Below are 20414 nucleotides of genomic sequence, written 5' to 3'. Positions count from 1 at the left end.
AATTTTATAAAATTTTTGTTAGAATGTTTGCTCTTTTGTTGTTTACTTTTAAAACCTTGGTTTTTTACTTTTCATAAATTTTTATAAATTTTCTTATTATTTTAATTAAGTTGAAAAAAACAGTATGGGGAAGTGCACCACAATCGAGCTGTCCTGGGGAAGGGTATTTTCAGGTACTTTTTAAGAACAACATTCCTTTAAAATTATTTAACCACTCTGAAAATCTGCTTTCAAAATGTCTTCCTCTCATTTCATACTAAACTCGGGTCTTGAAAATATTTTATATAAAGCTTTAAAATGATTGGTTGAATTCTTTTTTATCATGTATATTTCATTAACTCTTGCATGAATATATTTTAGTTCTATACTTATAATTTAATAGTAATTATTTAATCTCAAAAACTAAAGGACTAAATCAGTGTACCAAATTAATGAAATCATAAACCAAAAACTGCCATATATTAGTTATTTGGTAATCTTTAAGTGAATCTCTTTTTCCCTACATTCATTTATAAAAAGAATCTTTTAAAAAAATGAGTTACCTAATTCAAACTAGAATCAAACTTATCTCAGAATAACAAATTAATCATTGAATGTTATTTATTGAGTCACTGATATAAAAAAGCATGTATAAAAGTATTAAAAATTATGTTCAAAACAGTATGGAATGTGCTACACAATCATTTATAAGTTAAATTAACACCTTTAACCACATGTTTTCCCTAAATATAGTTTTAAGAGTAAAATTTAATTTTAAAATTACATTTGTATAGTAGGTGTATAAATCTTTGTCTAGAAATTTTCCACCAAGTTACCTTTAAAATCTGGAACTTACTCCACATTTGTTTTGTTTCACTTCCCCCACTCTTTTAAGATAGCCTCAATATATATCCCATAGTTCCACTGAATTTAGTCAAGCTGAATTGTTTTAGAATTATTCAGTTGTAATAGAGTAAGCTTGAGAGACCTGTCCTTTTTTCTAAAACTGAACTTGGAAACAAATCATTTATAGTGAATTGAATAGATTCTACTAATTTATGTTTTCACCTGTCCAACATTTTTAAAATCAAGAAAATTGACATGTAACATTATTTTCAAATGTACAGCATAATTATTTGATATATGTATATACTGTGAAATGACTGATTTATTCTTAAAGGCATTAATATTTGAATTGATTCAAGTCCTATTTCTAAATTGTGTATGCTATTTATGAAAAACAGTATATAAAAATAAGTTACAAAATAGATCACTAAACATGGTTAAATAGAAAGTGAAAGTTAAAGAAGCTCAGTTGTGTCCGACTCTTTGCAACCCCAAGATTATACAGTCCATGGAATTCTTCAGGTCAGAATACTAGAGTCAGTAGCCTTTCCTTTCTCCAGGGGATCTTCCCCACCCAGGGATTGAACCCACGTCTCCCACATTGCAGGCAGATTCTTTACCAGCTGAGCCACAAGAAAAACCCGGTTAAATAGAAAATAAATATAAAACACAGGGATATTTATCTACGTAAACTCTTAGCACAGCTTTAAAGAATCAAAGATTTTCTTATAAAATATGACTTACTTATTTACTAAATGATGTTTTGAAGAAAAGCTATAAAGAAAATCTAGATTCTGCAAATGTTTGAAATTTTGATTATAGGATTTCACTATGCATCTAATTGTAGTATCAATAAATTTACCTTGCACATTATACATTTCAACGGCTTGTCACATTCTCAAAGGATATGTAAGCAACTCTCAAAACATGGAATCAAAATTAGGACACAGAAGTTTGGGTTTTTTTGTTGTTGGTTTTTTTGGGTTTTTTTTTTTTTTGCCTACTTAAATGAAATGGCCTCATGGTACAGTCCTCAGGGAACAAAATTATATTTATACAAACTATTCACCTTAAAATATAGGATTCTTACATTGGGTTGGCTGACATGCTTAATTATGTAACTATTTACATATCTTTCTTCAGCCCTTTAGGGCCCATTTTAAAAAGATGCATCCACAAAAAGTATTCTAGAAGCACAAAGTGCATTCTGTACTAACACCTGCATGCTCTTTGCATCACTAATTGCTCTCTTGACCTTCTGATTTAAAGTTGATCACATTGTTTCCCCTTGTCTCCATACTATGATTAACTATTCTTTAAAGAATTATACTATGTACAAATCAACATGATGCTACATGCTTACATAAAGTAAAATTTCACTCTGTGATTTTTAGTGTGTCAGTGGTATGACTTTCTGTGGTTTGAACTTCTTCCTTCCTTGTTTTGTATGCCATTTCATATGTTCACAGAGCTGACTTTTCAGTTCAGAGTGAGGAAATCCAATTTTGAGATTTTAAATGCTTAAACATATATTTTTTCTTTTTCTTTTTTAACTTGAAAAGAGGTTTGTAATATGAACCTGATTCATGTTTTCTCTCTTTACATTCAGTTTCCAGAGGAGACAGAGTTGGACCTCTTGTCAGTAACCATTGAAGGTCCTTCCCATTACTCATCAAATAGTGAAGGATCATATTCCGTGTTCAGTTCTCCCAAAACCCCAGGAGGCTTTTCACCAGGCATTTCTTTCCAGTCTGAAGAGGGCCGACGGGATGACAGTTTGTCTTCTAGCAGTGAAGATTCTGAGAAAGATGAAAAGGATGACGACCACGAGAGGGAAAGGTTTTATATTTACAGGAAACCCTCGTGAGTAGTAGCCCTTTTATTTTAAGATCCTTAGGCAGTACCTTAGAGCTGAGCTTAAAACATTTTACAACTGTTAATGTTTACAGAAAAACAAATAAATCTTACTGTGCCTAGCCAGAGTGAGACTGAGACATATCCATGATTTACTAATATAATCTAGCTCCATATGGCATTAGTTTTCTTCCCCCCCTTTTTTTTTAATAAAACCTGGAAAGTAGCATGTAAATTTTACAGTTTGTGAAATGAAATCTCCTCCAAAATGTAGAATGTAGGTCATATTCTGATATTCAGACTCTTCATTAGCCAGTGATTGTGCCTGTGTCCCAAGTACTTAGCACATTGCCTGGCACATAATAATTCCTCAGTACATAGTTGTTGAATAAAGTGTGACTCCATTAAACTTAGGAAAATACCTCAGTTAGTAAGAGCTATCTGGGTAATTTTTGTGAATTTACAAAATACTAAAATTTATTTACAGACTTTATTTCCAAAGTTATTTGGCTCAAACAGTAAAAATTCTGCCTGCAATGCAGAAGACCTGGGTTCAATCCCTGGGTCAGGAAAATCCCCTGGAGGGTGGCATGACAACCCACACTTCAGTATTCTTGCCTGGAGAATCCCATGGACAGAGGATCCTGGCAGGCTACAGTCCATGGGGTCACAAAGAGTCAGACACAACTGAGCAACTAACACTTTCATTGCTCACATAACATGTTGGAAAATAGTTTGCTGAAAACTCTTCCCATTTTACTACAATGTAATGACCAGCTGTTCTTTCTCTAGACATACATCTCGTAAAAAAGCAACAGGCTTTGCTGCTGTTCATCAGCTGTTTACAGAACGCTGGCCAACAGCCCCAGCCAACAGAAGTCTTAGTGGCACAGCTACAGAGAGAAATATTGACTTTGAACTTGATATTCGAGTTGAAATTGATAGTGGAAAATGTGTGCTCCACCCAACCACCCTTCTACAAGAACATGATGATATAAGCTTGAGAAGGTAAGATATTGGTCAGGAATACTATTTATATATCACTAATCATAACAAACATTTCTCCCCACATCCCAAAATGCAGATTTAAAGAGTGTTTTTAATCATAGTTTGAATGTTTGAATGTTCATTTGTATAACATTCTATTTCTTTAAGCAAATGTATATTTTTTGATGATTAGAAATGGATGACTGATTTAGATTCTACAAATTTGTTAAACAGTTTTATCTTTGGAATTCTCCAAGTATGAATTTCTCAGTTAGTCCCTATCCTTTTATTCACATTTCTGTTTCAAAGAATGGTACAGTACTCAAAGGTGTCTTGTTATTGAGAGTTTGATGAATTCATAAAGAAATAAGAAAGATTGGGAAACAGTTGAACAAAGAGGCTTCAGTAAACTGGAATGTTGCTCAGGCTGTAACTGTAGCTTTACCATGTTTCCATCATTGAAGAAATAGTTGTATAAACAGGTCTAAAGTTAGATTAGTTTTTCTTTGAATTTCTGTTTTGCTTTTCCTTCCTAATCTAAAAAAAAATTAGAGAAAATAATAATATTAATAATCTAGTGGATGAGTAAGAAATGGGTGGAAATACAGTAAAACATGTAGGAAGAATGCTGACAATTGTTGAAGCTGGGAGATGGGTCCATGGGGGTTCATTCTACCATTCCATTTACATTTATATATTTGTAATTTTCTATAATAAAAGATTTTTAAATGTCTCATTGTCTAATGAAGATTTTTATACAATGAGATGACAAAAAGGCAGTATAACTAGTTAAAGTCTTAGAAGTGTAATAGTGATGATAAAAAGAATGTTAATTTATTTTTGGTTGAACTGCAATAAGCCAAAATAAACTTCTGGTATTCAGCTATATTTACCTACGTAAAGAGTAGTTTCATTTGGTTCAGCCTTCGTTTGGAAGAGTTGTGACCTCAGGAAAGGACAAAGGTAACTGCCCTGTATAGTTATGGAATATGCAACATAAACCTCATCCATGCAAGGATTAGCCAGTTTAGCTAGAGATAATGACAAGCCTCACTTTTTCAACTTTATTAATAGAAATTTGACCTTAAACAACATAAGAGAATGTCTTTCAAAAAGATAAAAAAAAACATTTTTTTCTTTTTATAGGAGTTATGACAGAAGTTCCAGGAGTTTAGATCAAGAATCTCCTTCCAAAAAGAAGAAGTTTCAAACTAATTATGCTTCTACCACCCATTTAATGACTGGCAAGAAAGTGCCATCATCTCTACAAACAAAGCCCAGTGACTTAGAAACAACAGTATTTTATATTCCTGGAGTTGATGTAAAGGTAAAAACCTAAGTATTTAAAATAAGAAATTAGATTATTAGTAGCCAGGTTTATTTCCTATCGTATGTATTCTTCCTTCACTGCTGCTGCTGCTGCTAAGTCGCTTCAGTAGTGTCCAACACTAGTTACATTAAAATGAGACTTTCTGAAGTTTTCTCTAATGTAGCTGTATTCTGAACATGAGACCTTCTAAATTGCACATTGCCCCATGTGCATGAAATTTTCCATGAAATTTTGACAGGAAGAAGTTAATTTTCTTTTTTAAATATGGATATTCATGTTTGCGAAACATTGCCTAGTACAACTTTTTTAGATTCTAGAATTATACATTCCTAGAATGTTAAGCTAGAAAGAATTTAAAATAGTATCTGGGATGACCTCTTTTCACTTTAAAAATGAAAAAAGCTAATAAGGAATTTGTTAGAGTCACAGAGCTAACTTGTAAAATCTTCTGGTTCCTGGATCAGTGGTCTTTCTGCCGCATTTTAGTACATTTCTTTGTTTTCCTCATGTGCATAATTTTAATTTTGGAAGTTTATTTGTTTCAATACAGTTGCATTACAATTCCAAGACTCTAAAGACTGAATCACCTAATGCCTCCAGAGGATCTTCCTTACCACGAACACTCTCTAAAGAGTCCAAGCTGTATGGTATGAAAGATAGTGCAACATCTCCTCCTTCTCCTCCTTTACCTTGCACTGTCCAGAGCAAGACTAACACCTTACTTCCTCCCCAACCCCCACCTATTCCCTCAGGTATTTAAGGAAAATATACTTTAATTTTTTTCATAAATTAATTTCAAGTCATCACCTACTTGCTCTAGGAAGACTTTCAAATTCACATGTTAAAGAAAAAAGGACTTAGACTTGCCAATAATGACTGTACAAAATTCATGTATGGAAGTGTAAGCTAATTCCTTTTGCCTAGTTTTCAAATTGCTATTACCTTAAGAATATCAGCTTCTACTTAATTTTGAACTGAACTGGATCAGTTCAGTTTCTATATTTAGAAAGTCTTATATAGTTCAGATTTGGGAGCTTATGATCTAGATGGAAACATCACACTTATATATTTAAGACAGAATACATTGAACTTAAACCATATTTATTATCTATTATTGCATAGCAAATTATCCCAAACTTAGTGGCTTATAATCTTAGACATAGTTTCTGTGGATCAGAAATTCAGAAGCAGTGGGGCTGGGTGCATCTAACTTCACAGTTTTCTAGGAAGTTGCAGTCAGGATGTTGGCTAGGGATACAGTCACCCAAATGCTTGACTGGGTCTGGAAAATCTGCTTCCATCATATCCCATTCACATGGCTGACAAGCTGGTGCTTTAGTTTCTCCCCACATGATTGGGCTGCTTGAGTGTTCTCGTGACATGGCAGCTCACATTCCCTCAAAAGGAGTGATACAAAAGAATACATGGCTGAAGCTGCAATATCTTCTATGCCTTAGTCTTAGAAGTCACATACCATCATTTCCACAATATCTTGTTCATCATATAGGTGACCCTTATTCAGTGCGGGAGGGAACTACACAAGAGCATTAATACCAGGAGGAAAGGACCGTTAGAAGTTACTTTGGAATCTGGCCACTATACTACATGAATAATACCTTATATATATAATAGAATTTCCAAAAATGGGAATATTGGGTTGGTAAAGAATTAGTGAAAAAGCTTTATTTGAGAGATGGAACTTGATACATAAAATTTTCAAAGTAGCAGTAATCATGATAATAATGCCTAATATTTTTATATCACTCTTAAATTGACAAGACATATCTATGTCCATTAAGTACAGGGCATGTATTATTATCCCCATTTTATATATGAAGAAAGTTAAAGCTCATAAAAGTTGAATTTCTTTCCTAGGTTTACAAACTAATACATGGTAGACTTGGAAAGCTAAGCCAAAGTTATCTAAAACTTAGCTGTTATATCATTCTGTTGACATGGAAATATTTAGTCAGGTAGAAGGAAGGAGAGATGCAGCCCATGTAAGGAGGCATGTAAATATTTACCAGGTAAGAACAGCAAGAACCTAAGAAAGTGTAAAAACTAATGTTTTTCCTCACTTGCCACAAATTATCATTAGTCAGAGTTCTCTATATCTTCTTAAGCTGACAGATAATACTAAATGAGAGACTAAATGCTAAAATAGTAATGAAAGAGTTGGCGAAGTGTAAATTTGAAAAACTGAACCAAAATTTGTGACCTAGAGCAAGTAGGAGTAACTGTTGTATTTATATACATCACTGATCATCTCTGTATTCTAACAATAAGATTTCTATCAACCTATTTTTATTGCATTCTTGTATGGTTTTAAGTACAAGGTGCTTCACCTGATTAAACTCATATAATTTTAATTTCTCACAAAATTATGTTTTCTGGAAACTATTAAATTCATCTCACATCTATACATGTTCTAGCCAAAGGAAAAGGAAGTGGAGGAGTAAAAACAGCCAAGTTATATGCCTGGGTAGCACTTCAGTCATTGCCAGAAGAAATGGTGATCAGTCCCTGCCTGTTAGACTTTCTGGAAAAGGCTCTGGAAACTATCCCAATTACACCAATTGAAAGGAACTATACAAGTGAGTGTCCTCTTAAATAACTAACTGCCCATCACATGTATTTTGGGGTCCTGTTACTAGAAGGATTTTGTAATGTTTTTATATATTACTGTATAATACATTCAATGATAAAGGAATTATAGAACTGAAAAAGAACTTAAGAGACCATCTAGTCTTGGTGGGGTTTATGATTCCTCCATGGCTACAGCTATTTAATGACAAAATTAACATCCTTAGTCCTGTGTTTGAAGAAGGAAATGGCAACCCACTACAGTATTCTTTCCTGGGAAATCCCATGGATAGTGGAACTGGCGGGCTGCAGCCCACACATTCACAAAATGGACATGACTTAGCAACTAAACAACAGGTCCCATATTAGAGTGACTCTTGGACTGGAAACACTCCTTGAGAACAATGGCAAAATTACTGTTTTATTTGTATGTTGTTTGGTACAGCAGCGGGAATCAAGAGTTTGAAGGAATGAGTAAGAGGTTTGAATAGGGAAAGTTGTAATGAATAATGGGCTACAGAAGCCAATGTTTCTATGCATTCATGCCCCTGATCTCAGTACTAGCAAAAGAGAAAAGGATCTTTTAATAAATAGTTTGCCTTTACCCTAATAGTAAAACTTTAAATACTTTAACAGCTGTCAGCTCTCAAGATGAAGATATGGGACATTTTGAAATACCAGATCCTATGGAAGAATCAACAACATCACTAGTATCATCTTCAACATCTGCTTACTCTTCCTTCCCTGTAGATGTTGTGGTTTATGTACGAGTTCAGGTAATATACTTCATCTATTCCTTTTTATTTTAAAGAGAAAATGTTTTCTTAAGTTTATTTGAACATTTACAATATTAATTCCTTTTAAAGTTTTCTTAAGGTTCATGGACCTTTAGTATGTCTATAATGGCCTAGAGGTTGCCTGAACCTCTGGAAAGTATGTGTACAATTTTATGTGTTATTTATTTGTCTTTATTTGTCTGCTGAGGAAGTTCATATCTTTGAGTGTTCAAAATTGAGATCTCATTATTTTGTGTCAAAGGTAAAAATATGTAAGTTAAAACCCTTTTTTAGCACATTATGACTTTTAAAAATTATATCATGCCACCTGTATTTTTTGTCGTTATGGTTATTTGTGGGCAGACATAAAGTGAAATTGAGATACAAAGTCACAATAGTACCTTTTTTTAGATTCTTCTAAGGGTTATATAATTATGTATTTAATAATTTTATTCTAAAATTCTGTCCTGTTTCAGGCCTGCAGGAGTATAGGCTACCCCTCTGATATTGTGGTTTAAGTTCCAGACCACCACTGTAAATTGAAGTGAAGCAAGTTATATTTTTTTTATTTCCCAGTGTATATAAAAATTGTTTACACTATCCTATATTCTATTAAGTATGTAATAGTATTATATCTAAAATAAAACAATACCTACCTTAAGTAAAAAAGAATGCTATTGGAAAAACTATACCATTAGACTTGCCCAAGGAAGGGTTGCCACAAACTGTCATTTTTTGGGAAAAATAAAAAACAACTCAACATCTACAAAGCACAGTAAAATGGGGTATGTTATATTAGCATTCAGTTGAGTCTGCTTATTAAGGAGGATTTAACTTGTTTCCAAACTTCAAGGTTTAGTTTATTTTCAATTAAAACTTTATGATCAGTCTCAAGATTAAAAGAATGATCATCTCTTCAGTAATTTCTACAAAAGCAATTTGGCCAAAAGAATTTCAGTCTGATCTTCTGGAGTTTTGCACTAGCTTTTTTGAAGATCTGATGAAAACATGTAATAAGTGAGGGCTTGAGAGTTTGTAAAACTTCAGTTATAAATGCAATAGCAGCCTTTTAAAATTGCAGCATAAAAAAATCACTTCCTTTAAAATACTTGATTATGGACAATATGAACATAAACATATTTAATGTTCTGAATTATCTAAATGTCTACATATTTACTGTTTACAATTCCTCAAATATTTAGTTTTAAAATGATATGATTTTGTTAATGCATTTTGGTTATTATATCATGTGTCTGTTTGAAAAAGGTAGGGCATTAAACTCAAAATAATAAATTTGATATATATAGACTGAGATGGAAACTGAATGTAATTTCTGGAGTCCAATAGAAAAATTTTTAATCACCTAGTTTTAGAAACTTTTCTTTGTCTTTCTGTACTTTTCAGCCCTCACAGATCAAGTTTAGCTGTTTACCAGTGTCAAGAGTAGAATGCATGCTAAAGCTGCCATCCCTGGATTTGGTGTTTTCTTCAAACCGAGGAGAACTGGAGACTTTAGGGGCTGCATATCCTGCAGAGACCTTATCCCCTGGAGGCAGTGCTCCTCCAAGCGGAACAAAAACCTCCTCCAGCAAAACTGGAGTACCAGGTGTGGAAACATTTGTTTATTCAATTAGCATAAAAAGCCAAGTACTATTTTAATAGTAATTAATAAACGTTTCCAAATAAATACATTTGGAATTGGAGAATGTTTGAGAATTAGGTAATTTATAGAAAAAAATCCATAGTGGATCAGAGTTTTGAGTGTATTTCATTATACCCAAGGAATGGCAGTTGCATAGTGTTGTCCATTCATGTGCATATTACATGTATTGTGAAGTGTGAATGATAATGTGTTCAAGTACTTTTGAATGTTTTATTTTATGCTGTATTTTTACATTAAGAGTGATCAGTGTTGCAAATGGTAAGAGCTGTAGTATTATCTTGCAAGGATTTCTTATCACACTGAATTAAAAGTATATCAAATTGTGTGTATATGTATAAAAAAATTTTAGTAAAAATTTTAGGTAAAATTTTGTTACCTAACTCAAATGTCTATTTCATGAAAGATTTAGGTATTAAAGTAGAACTGATGATTTCCTAATGAGATAGTCACTTTTCACTCAGTGTCATTTCTGCCCTAAAAATCATCTGGAGATCACAAATGCAAGTAGTGAAAATTTTATGGGACATTTTAAAAAAGACCAGAATGAATGAAAATGTAAAACAACTGATAAGAGAACTAATAATAAGACAGTTTAACAGTTCTACCCCTAAAGCAGATATTGGAATATTCACTTTTTTCTTAATATCAAAATGTCATAAATTAACTCAATTATTATAGCAGTATATATGCACTATGCTAGGAATATATAATGAAAGGAATATAAAGTAAGCAGCTATTTTTATGCCCTCCTTTCTTTTAGAAAATGAAAAAGTGAAGTAGCACCCTTACTTTATCATAATAAAACATGCAGGAAGGAATGATGATGAGAATAAATATATAAGAAATGTAGATTATGACAATATCCATTCTTTGAAAGAGTCTTTATGAACTTGACTGAGTTCTGGATCAGTGCTAAGGGCTGGATATACTGTAGTGAACTTAGCTAACAGGCATATTCCTGCTAAGTGAAGTGAAGTCGCTCAGTCGTGACCGACTCTCTGCGACCCCACAGACTGTAGCCTACCAGGCTCCTCTGTCCATGGGATTTTCCAGGCAATAGTACTGGAGTGGATTGCCATTTCCTTCTCCAGAGGATCTTCCCAACCCAGGGCTTGAACCCGGGTCTCCCGTATTGTAGACAGATGCTTTACAGTCTGAGCCACCAGGAAAGTCCTATTCCTGCTAATGTGAAACTTAAATTTGGAGAAATAGATAATAAGCAAACAAGTATATTTTCAGTGAAAACATGAAGGTGGTAAGTATGAGTTAGCCACGTAGACAGTTGGGGGAATAAAACATTCCAGGTACAGAGTGTAAAATCTATAAAGTACAAAAGAGTGACAGGTCTTTGAAATTAGCCTGTTCCACTCATGGTTGCCGCCGCCGCTGCTGCTGCTGCTATGTCACTTCAGTCGTGTCCGACTCTCTGCAACCCCAGAGACAGCAGCCCACCAGGCTCCCCCATTCCTGGGATTCTCCAGGCAAGAACACTGGAGTGGATTGCCATTTCCTTCTCCAATGCATGAAAGTGAAAACTGAAAGTGAAGTCGCTCAGTCATGTCTGACTCTTAGCGACCCCATGGACTGCAGCCCACCAGGCTCCTCTGTCCATGGGATTTTCCAGGCAAAAGTACTGGAGTGGGGTGTCATTGCCTTCTCCACCACTCATGGTGAATGTTGCCAATAAGGCCTTTTTGATTTCTAAGAGAGAGACCTTTAACTTTTTCCATTTGTGTACTTTGCTCTGTTTCCACTGTTTCTGTGGAGATGTGGACTCCAGTGTATGATTTGGACTTTTTAAAGTTCCTTCTCCTCCATTGCTTAAAACTCAGCTATTTTGTACTTCTTCCAACTACCTGCTTCCAGTAGAAAAAAAGGAGAAATTAGATAGGAAACTTTGGAGTTGGCCAGTCATGTATAAATAATTATTTTAACAATGAACAGAATATTCAGCCCTGGTTTATACAGTAAATTAACTGGAAAATACATGTAAGCCCTGATGTTAAGGATTTAAATCTACTGATCAGTTAATGTTTGACTATTTCCATTTTATTTTCAAACCATGTTTGGTTCTTGAGACTATATTAAGGACAGTTTTTTTTAGTACTTTCTGTCTTATTCTATTTTGGGTTTCTTGTGTTCCCTATAGGTTCATCAGGATTAGGCAGCCCTCTTGGCAGAAGTCGACATAGTAGCAGTCAGTCAGATCTGACCAGTTCCAGCAGCAGTTCCTCTGGGCTAAGCTTCACTGCATGCATGTCTGACTTTTCCCTTTATGTATTTCATCCATATGGAGCAGGGAAACAAAAAACCGCTGTTTCTGGCCTTACACCCGGATCAGGAGGATTAGGTATACTTAGCATGTTTGCATCTTTTTCAAATTTATCACATCTTTTCAAGCTTTCATCTTTTTAAAAATGATGTTATTGTTAACAATGCATATAAAATGAGATCAGAAACTTCATTTTTTTAAATAATATCTATCCCAACTCTACATTAAATAGATAGAAATATGAAATAAGTAATGTAGGTAAATCATATAAGATTTTAAATTTCAAAATATTTCATAAGTGATATACACTGTAATCTCTTCAGATATGAAGTTACTTAAGTGTTTAAATGTTTCATCAAATTGCTATTTGTATAAAAAATTATATTCTGTCAGTAGTTAAAAATTTTAAATTGTGTACATCATCACATTTGTTAATTTAAAGTGATATTCTTTAATATGACTATTTAGTGAACTTAAATTCCACTGCCATTTTAAAGTACAAATTTACCACTAAAAATACATAGGATGTTGGTATTAGTGAATGTTATTAACTTCTTTAGACAAATAATAGACACACTCCACATTACTGCTAGTTTTTGTTGAGATGTAAAAATAATCAGTTATGGTTATGGACTTGAACCAATTATTGTTAGGAATGTCTAATGTTCATTAGGTCATTCTGCTTAAATTTTTAACTTCATATAAGTGATTTTAATTAATAGCATAGTATAGCCTATTGAATGACTTCATGTAACTAGTTGTTGGGAATTTGTGTATATATATGTTTGTGTGTGTATGTGTGTGTGTGTGTGTGTGTGTCTGTGTTCACATGTATTTTTTTTTTAAGGGAATGTAGATGAAGAACCCACTTCAGTCACTGGTCGAAAAGACTCACTCAGTATAAATCTTGAGTTTGTAAAAGTGAGCTTGTCTCGGATAAGGCGTTCTGGAGGTGCCTCATTTTTTGAAAGTCAGTCTGTAAGCAAGTCTGCAAGCAAAATGGATACTACACTAATAAATATATCTGGTATTCAATTTTATATTTTTTAATTGAAATATTGTTTTCCCAGAATTAAATAAGGGCCTCCTTTTAAGTGTTTAAATATTAAATAATTTAATAATATTAAGCATTTAGTAATAAACTGATTTAAAGGAGGAGAACTAGCTAAGTACTATCTCAGTCCAGTGAGATATCAATGTTAGAAGTAGGATTTCTAGATACATACATGGAAATATCACCCAAGGGCCAAAATATGCCTATTTAAGTCGCTAAAAACTGCTTCTTCACTTCTCTACCATGAGTTGGTACAACCTCTGACTTATTTTTTGATTTTTTAATTATAAAATCTTATAACACTAAGGAAGAATGGGTGTTGAAAATTTTTACTTGGAATCATAAGATCTTGAGTTGTATACCTGTGTATCACTAGCTTTATTATAAAGCTAACTAGTTATATATGATGGACAAATCACTTGCTCACTTTCTGTACACTGTGATTTGAGTATTTAAAATTGAGTAGAACATTTTGAAGAATTCAGAGTACTAAGTGAGTGAAAACTTTAAAAATTATTAATCCAACAAATATAGTTAAGTACACTTAATCCACTCAACACAATATATGTTTGGTCATTCAGCAAACATATAATTGAGCCTGTATTTTACAGTGAACTTGTGCCAGGCACTCTGCTAGGTACTTGAAGATGCCCACATGAATAAGGCAAGTGAAGTGAAATGAAGTGAAGTCGCTCAGTCATGTCCGACTCTTTGCGACCCCATGGACTGTAGCCTACCAGGCTCCTCTCCTGGCAATAGTCCTGGAGTGGATTACCATTTCCTTCCTCAGGGGATCTTCCCAACCCAGGGATCGAACCCAGGTCTCCCGCATTGTAGACACATGCTTTACTGTCTGAGCCACCAGGGAAGTCCAGGCAAGGTCTTATGAGTAGACAAATTACAGTGCAGTGTTACAAATCCTATAATGGAAGTTTACTTACAGAGGAGGAAACAAATTCTGTTTTATATAAGAGATCAGAGAAGGTTTCACAAAGGATATGATGTTGGGGCCAGTCTTCAAAATTATGTAGGAATATTCTTGGCTATGGAAACATGGTATTTAATGGTCAGAGCATCAGAAAGTATGCTTTTGGATCATACTTTAATTCACTGAGTTAAACCATAGGTGTAACTGAACACTGAGTTAGTTGTACAAAGTAGATGGGTCCAGAGACAGGGAGGACTTGACTAGAGGTAGAGCTGATAAAATAGCCCAGGACATGACTGTGGGGTGGGGGGACTCATACCATGCTAAAAAATGGGGTTCTGGAGGGGCAAGGAGAAGCCATTAGCAGTTTTTAAGAACTGTATGACAACATTGTCCTTAAAGATAGCAATGTTGTTCTATACACTGAAAAATCTGTTAAGAGGATAGATTTCATGTTAAGTATTCTTGCCACAAAAAAGAACCACCAAAATTATACATGGATTATAAAATCTATGTTTTTTAAAAAAGGAATGATCCTTAAGATTGATGTTTTAGGAAGAGAGCTGATGGGAGAATGGTAAGAGATGGTAGAGTGGAAAGATGTTCGGGACGCTGTTGAAGTAGACTAAGCAATAGGGGATGAGGGCCTGAATTGTGACAGTTAAAAAAGAGGAGAGAGAATGGTTTCAAGATAAATATGAGAATCCACAAGCTTAAGGACAAGTTGTATGAGCAGCAATAGAGGAGACAACGATGCCTCAGGCATTTAGCTTAGGTAACTCAAGGGGCAGTGAGGTCACTGCCTTTAGAAAATAAAAAAGGAAATGCTTATATGACACTGAGGTGGAAGGATCTGATAGCTATTGGGCTGTGTGGATACAGGCTCAGGCTGAAACGGAAGCTTCAGGTTTAGGGGACACTGACATGTGAATGCAACAGAAGCTTTAGTGGAGGACTGAAGGAGCACCTGAAGCAGAAGTAGCAGAGCAGAAACCCCGAGACAGCCATCAGAACACTTTGAGACTGACAATTCACTGCTTAGCTGGTAAAGCGTCTACCTGCAATGCAGGAGACCTGGGTTCGATGCCTGGATTAGGAAGATCCCCTGGAAAGGGAAAGGCTACCCACTCCAGTATTCTGGCCTGGAGAATTCCATGAACTGTACAGTCCATGGGGTCGCAAAGAGTCAGACACGACTGAGTGACTTTCACTTACAAAATACTAACTTCTGCCATACAGTTACTTGGTTTGCAGCTGCTTTTGAAGAAGTCTGTATTCTAGCTAATCCTGATGATTCATTTTCCATATTTGAGAGGGGCCCTATGTTAAAGCTGGAAGCTGTCTGTAAGACTGCTCTTAGATCCTGTGTGAGAATTTCATGATAAAGTGGTAATAGAATTCCAGTTTGCTCTCACCTCACAAATGGAAATGGAACTAATGGTGTTAGAATGTGCTATTTTTATCAGCTGTGAAAGGAACACATTATCACTTACTGATCATACTATATACCTTATTTTGATATTTCAAGAATTGTAACAGAATTATAATTCACTTGTGTAATATTATATCTACCATGTGAAAATATAAAGGTTTTGGAAGTATGTTCTAACAAATTTTATTTATGTATCAGCTGTTTGTGATATAGGGTCTGCTTCTTTTAAATATGACATGCGCCGCCTCAGTGAAATTCTGGCATTTCCAAGAGCCTGGTATAGGAGGAGTATTGCAAGACGCCTGTTCCTTGGAGACCAAACTATTAATTTGCCAAGTAAGCTTGTTTATGTAATTATAGATTATACTTAGGCTGCTTTTAATTTTGATTACAATAATAATAATATCCATGATTGATAACACAAACTTTGTCTTACTTGGTAAACTACCCTGCAGTTCTTTCACTCATTCAACAAATGTCAGTGGAGCCCCTTTAATGTGCTAGTAACCACTGGGAATGTACTAGCACTGGAGGTCACAAAATGCTTGCTCTCTCAGGGATTATTTTGTTCTGTGATAATTACTCTGTAATCTCTGTAAAATCTGGAAATGCATAAATAAATTTAACCAACTTAATCATGGTTAAACATGGAAAATAGAAAATATTGGGGACATGCTACCATATTTCATTTTTTCTCTTTGACATAGATATTGCTGTAGTATTACATTGTGTAAGTGAAAGTTAAGAGTTAGCATTATACAGTAGAAAATATTAGAAATTTGGATTCTGGGTCTATTCCCTCAACTGTAATACAGGACAGAGTGCCTGTCCTACCCTTCTCATATATTTTCTGTGAGAATTAAATAACATGCTGGAATTGTGCAAACTGGACATTGTATAGTTTTCAGAGAACTTGAAGAAATACAAAATGTGATTAGAAGTGGTAGAGTGGTGAATGTTTTATAGCATGGAGATATTATCCTGTTAATTTTGTTTTTGTTATCTACTTTCCTTTTAGCATCTGGCCCAGGGACACCTGATTCCATTGAAGGTGTAAGCCAACACCTTTCTCCCGAGTCATCAAGAAAAGCTTACTGCAGGACTTGGGAGCAGCCTAGTCAGTCAGCCTCCTTCACCCACATGCCTCAGTCACCTAATGTGTTCAATGAGCACATGACGAACAGCACCATGTCACCAGGGACAGCAGCACAGAGCCTAAAATCCCCAGCTTCCATAAGGTCAAGGAGTGTGTCTGATTCTTCAGTTCCCCGAAGAGGTAACACTGTTCATTAGCCCTCTAGAGCTCCTAATATAAAAATCTTAATTAGTTACTCTCAGATTTTTGCCTCAACTGCACGAAGAGACTGGCAGGGTTGGGGCGGGGGGCATGTAGGAATCCCAAACGCAGCAACACACACACACTTGACGGTATTTGCTAGCAGATGAGACAGCTGGATGGCTAGTTGCTTTGAAAAGGGATAGAGAGAAAGAAATGAACATAGTGTTTGTGCTCCATATAGTATTTACTGTTAGAAGTAAAACAAACCTATAGTGTTGTAAAAGGTACTTCATATTGAAAAAGTGACAGCTAGTAAATGTTAGGTTTAACACAAAAATATCATAATTTTACTTTTTGGATTATAATGGTGAGTGGTCTTTGCTTTGTAATTGGCTGAACATCTATATAAATCAATGTACATTTTATTTTCTATTTTTAGATTCACTTTCAAAAACATCAACTCCTTTTAACAAATCAAACAAAGCAGCAAGCCAACAAGGGACCCCATGGGAAACACTTGTCGTGTTTGCTATCAACTTGAAGCAATTAAACGTTCAAATGAATATGAGTAATGTAATGGGAAATACAACGTAAGCTATTCAGATACAAAGATACAAAGAAAATATATTTAATTATCATATATAATTTTTCTAATTGTTGTAAAGCAATACAAAACCTTTTTCAAATGCTGAAATGTTTGAGACAGTAAATAGATAAATTATAAATTGTTTTACACTGAAAATGGTTTAATCCTAAAGATACTGTAACATAAAAAAAACATGAAATATGTGTTCTAAAAAGATAGAAAATAAGGAAAATAGCATAATTTTCTAGCTAAGAATAAAGCTTCATTATTAATGTTAATATCCAAATGTTTACCATAGTTTTTATAAGAAATGTATTGTTTCATTGTCCAATTTTTTTAAATCATATAACTCCTGTTTTAATTCATGACATTGGAAGCCATATGTCTATTTAATAAGCTTTTTTCTTTTTGATAGCTGGACAACTAGTGGTTTGAAGAGCCAAGGCCGCCTGTCAGTAGGAAGTAATCGAGATCGAGAAATAAGCATGTCTGTTGGTCTGGGAAGATCACAGTTAGATTCTAAAGGAGGAGTAGTTGGAGGCACTATAGATGTAAATGCTTTGGAGATGGTTGGTATGTTGAAATTTTACAGCTGAAAAATATATTGAGAAAAGCATTTGAAAACTGATTTTGATGAGTTTTTATTATGCATTTCTGTGGAAAATAATTATTGTTTCTATTTTAGCTCATATTTCTGAACATCCAAACCAGCAACCCAGTCACAAAATTCAGATTACTATGGGTTCTACTGAAGCTCGTGTGGATTACATGGGCTCAAGTATTCTCATGGGTATCTTCAGTAATGCTGACCTCAAGCTTCAGGATGAATGGAAAGTAAATCTGTATAACACACTGGATTCAAGCATGACTGATAAAAGGTATTTAGTGAAATATTACTTTTTGAGTACTTTACATGACTGCTCTTAACATATTTTCTATCATTCAGTGCAAAGACTCAAACCATTTTTCCTGCAATTACATGATTTTTCTGTCACAATTAATATGAATGAAAAGCTGGTGGGGAAGAGACTTTTTTGTGTGCTTTTAGACTGTTTTTTATAAGATATATGATAAAGACTCTGTTTTATGCTCTAGTGAAATTTTTGTCCATGGAGATCTGAAGTGGGATATTTTCCAAGTAATGATATCAAGATCAACTACACCAGACCTGATAAAAATAGGAATGAAGCTCCAGGAATTTTTCACTCAGCAGTTTGACACCAGCAAACGAGCTCTGTCTACCTGGGGACCAGTTCCTTATCTTCCACCTAAGACAATGACTAATAACCTAGAGAAAAGTTCACAAGAACAATGTAAGAGTTAGAAAACTTAAGACTTTATACTTTATCTTTCACTATGTGTTACAATTTTAATTTAAAACATTTAAATACCATACTTACAAAGGGGTCCATATGCTCTTTATGCTACTCACTCAGCAAAGTACTCATGTCCTACCCACCAATGGAATTAGAAGCCATCATTTGGAAAGACAGTCATTCATTATCTCCCCTGCCACAAACCATCTATAATCATACCATTATTACAAACTACATCAGTATATTACAAATGAATACTTTTAACATAATTATGTTACAACTAATTATATTTTGATTCTGAATAACTTACATTGTATTTCCTATTATATTACTCATATTCATTTGATTGTTTAATACATTCCATTGTACTCCATGCTCTTGAATACTAATTATGATAATACCATGTTCTGGTTCATAGCATGGGCTATGGAATCAGAATGTCTGAATTTGGATTTATTGACTGTGTCATGTTATACAGTTTATTATTTTCAGTCAGTAATTCAAATATTATGATCAACCATGTTCTTAAGCACCGTTTTAGGCATAGGGGGTCTACCAGTGGAAAAAGTTCCTATTCTCCATTAAATTTTAATGGGAGAGACAGACCATAACTAACTAACTGTGTAAGATAATTTCAGGTAGAGAGAAATGCAGAGAAAAGGAACAAAGCAGGGGAAGAATATAGAAAATGATAGTCTGTGAGGATAAATATTTTAGAAAGGGTGGTAAAGGAAACCTTTTCTAAAATGAAAGAGCTAGGCTAAGATCTTGCAAGAAAAGTTTTAGGCAAAGTGGGCTATGAGAAGGTGCAAAGCCCTTATAGTTGGGAGGAAACTTGCTTGTTTGATGATCATTGAGGTGGCCCACTATGGTGAAACAGAGTGAGCAAGCAGGAAAATACTGAACATGAATTCAAAGAAGCCGCAGATAAGATTTTTAATAATTGGGGAGCTACTGAAGAATTCTGAACAGATGTGATACTATTTGATTTACTTCTTACAAAAATAATCCTTTTTAAAAGCATCTCTCTGGCTTCTGTGTAGGGAACAGACTGAGGTAGTTGGGAATGAAAGTAAGGAAATCACTGCAGTAATCACTATTACTACAATAACTGCTATTACTACACACTTATACTTTTAATACCATTGTACGTAGGATATTCTGAGTCCAAGCAAAAGACAGTGGTTGCTTTAACTAGATTGATAGAGTTAAAAGTGAAAAGTAAGCTGTAGTAGGATAACTTTTAATGATTTTTATCACAGAAGCAGTACATGTGCATTAGGAAACAATGTGCATTAGGAAAGAATGTACATATCCAAGCAAAAAATAAAAACCTCACATTTTTCCCAGAAATCATCACTGTGATTACTTTATATACAGTATATATGCTCAGATACTGTTCTAGGCATGCACGCATGTGCACACATACACGTATACATGCATATATATATATATATACTGTTTAGCAGAATATTATTCATATTGTTTTGTAACCTTTTCCAGTCAACAGTCTGGAACTTTACATTACA

General features: G+C 34.3%; 1 protein-coding gene across 9 annotated transcripts in view; it reads left to right on the top strand.

Annotated features, from left to right (window-relative positions):
- BLTP1 (bridge-like lipid transfer protein family member 1) overlaps window positions 1-20414 on the top strand; it is a 202584-nt gene that overhangs the window by 167447 nt on the left and 14723 nt on the right. For 4 of the 9 annotated variants that reach the window (XM_069557468.1, XM_069557469.1, XM_069557467.1 and 1 more), the window contains 16 exons: window positions 111-173; window positions 2435-2688; window positions 3472-3687; window positions 4813-4993; window positions 5547-5748; window positions 7429-7590; window positions 8216-8355; window positions 9760-9961; window positions 12168-12368; window positions 13138-13317; window positions 15903-16040; window positions 16723-16980; window positions 17423-17573; window positions 17985-18142; window positions 18255-18447; window positions 18665-18882. In XM_069557468.1, the coding sequence (XP_069413569.1) occupies window positions 111-173; window positions 2435-2688; window positions 3472-3687; window positions 4813-4993; window positions 5547-5748; window positions 7429-7590; window positions 8216-8355; window positions 9760-9961; window positions 12168-12368; window positions 13138-13317; window positions 15903-16040; window positions 16723-16980; window positions 17423-17573; window positions 17985-18142; window positions 18255-18447; window positions 18665-18882 (2917 nt within the window). The remainder of the gene's footprint in view (window positions 1-110; window positions 174-2434; window positions 2689-3471; window positions 3688-4812; window positions 4994-5546; window positions 5749-7428; window positions 7591-8215; window positions 8356-9759; window positions 9962-12167; window positions 12369-13137; window positions 13318-15902; window positions 16041-16722; window positions 16981-17422; window positions 17574-17984; window positions 18143-18254; window positions 18448-18664; window positions 18883-20414) is intronic. The other 5 variants (XM_069557473.1, XM_069557471.1, XM_069557472.1 and 2 more) reach the window with 3 other exon arrangements.

The sequence above is a fragment of the Ovis canadensis genome, chromosome 17, assembly GCF_042477335.2.
Source record: "Ovis canadensis isolate MfBH-ARS-UI-01 breed Bighorn chromosome 17, ARS-UI_OviCan_v2, whole genome shotgun sequence".
Taxonomy (NCBI): domain Eukaryota; kingdom Metazoa; phylum Chordata; class Mammalia; order Artiodactyla; family Bovidae; genus Ovis; species Ovis canadensis.
The sequence above is the reverse complement of the archived record's forward strand: the minus strand, read 5'-3'. Positions and strand labels throughout refer to the sequence as shown.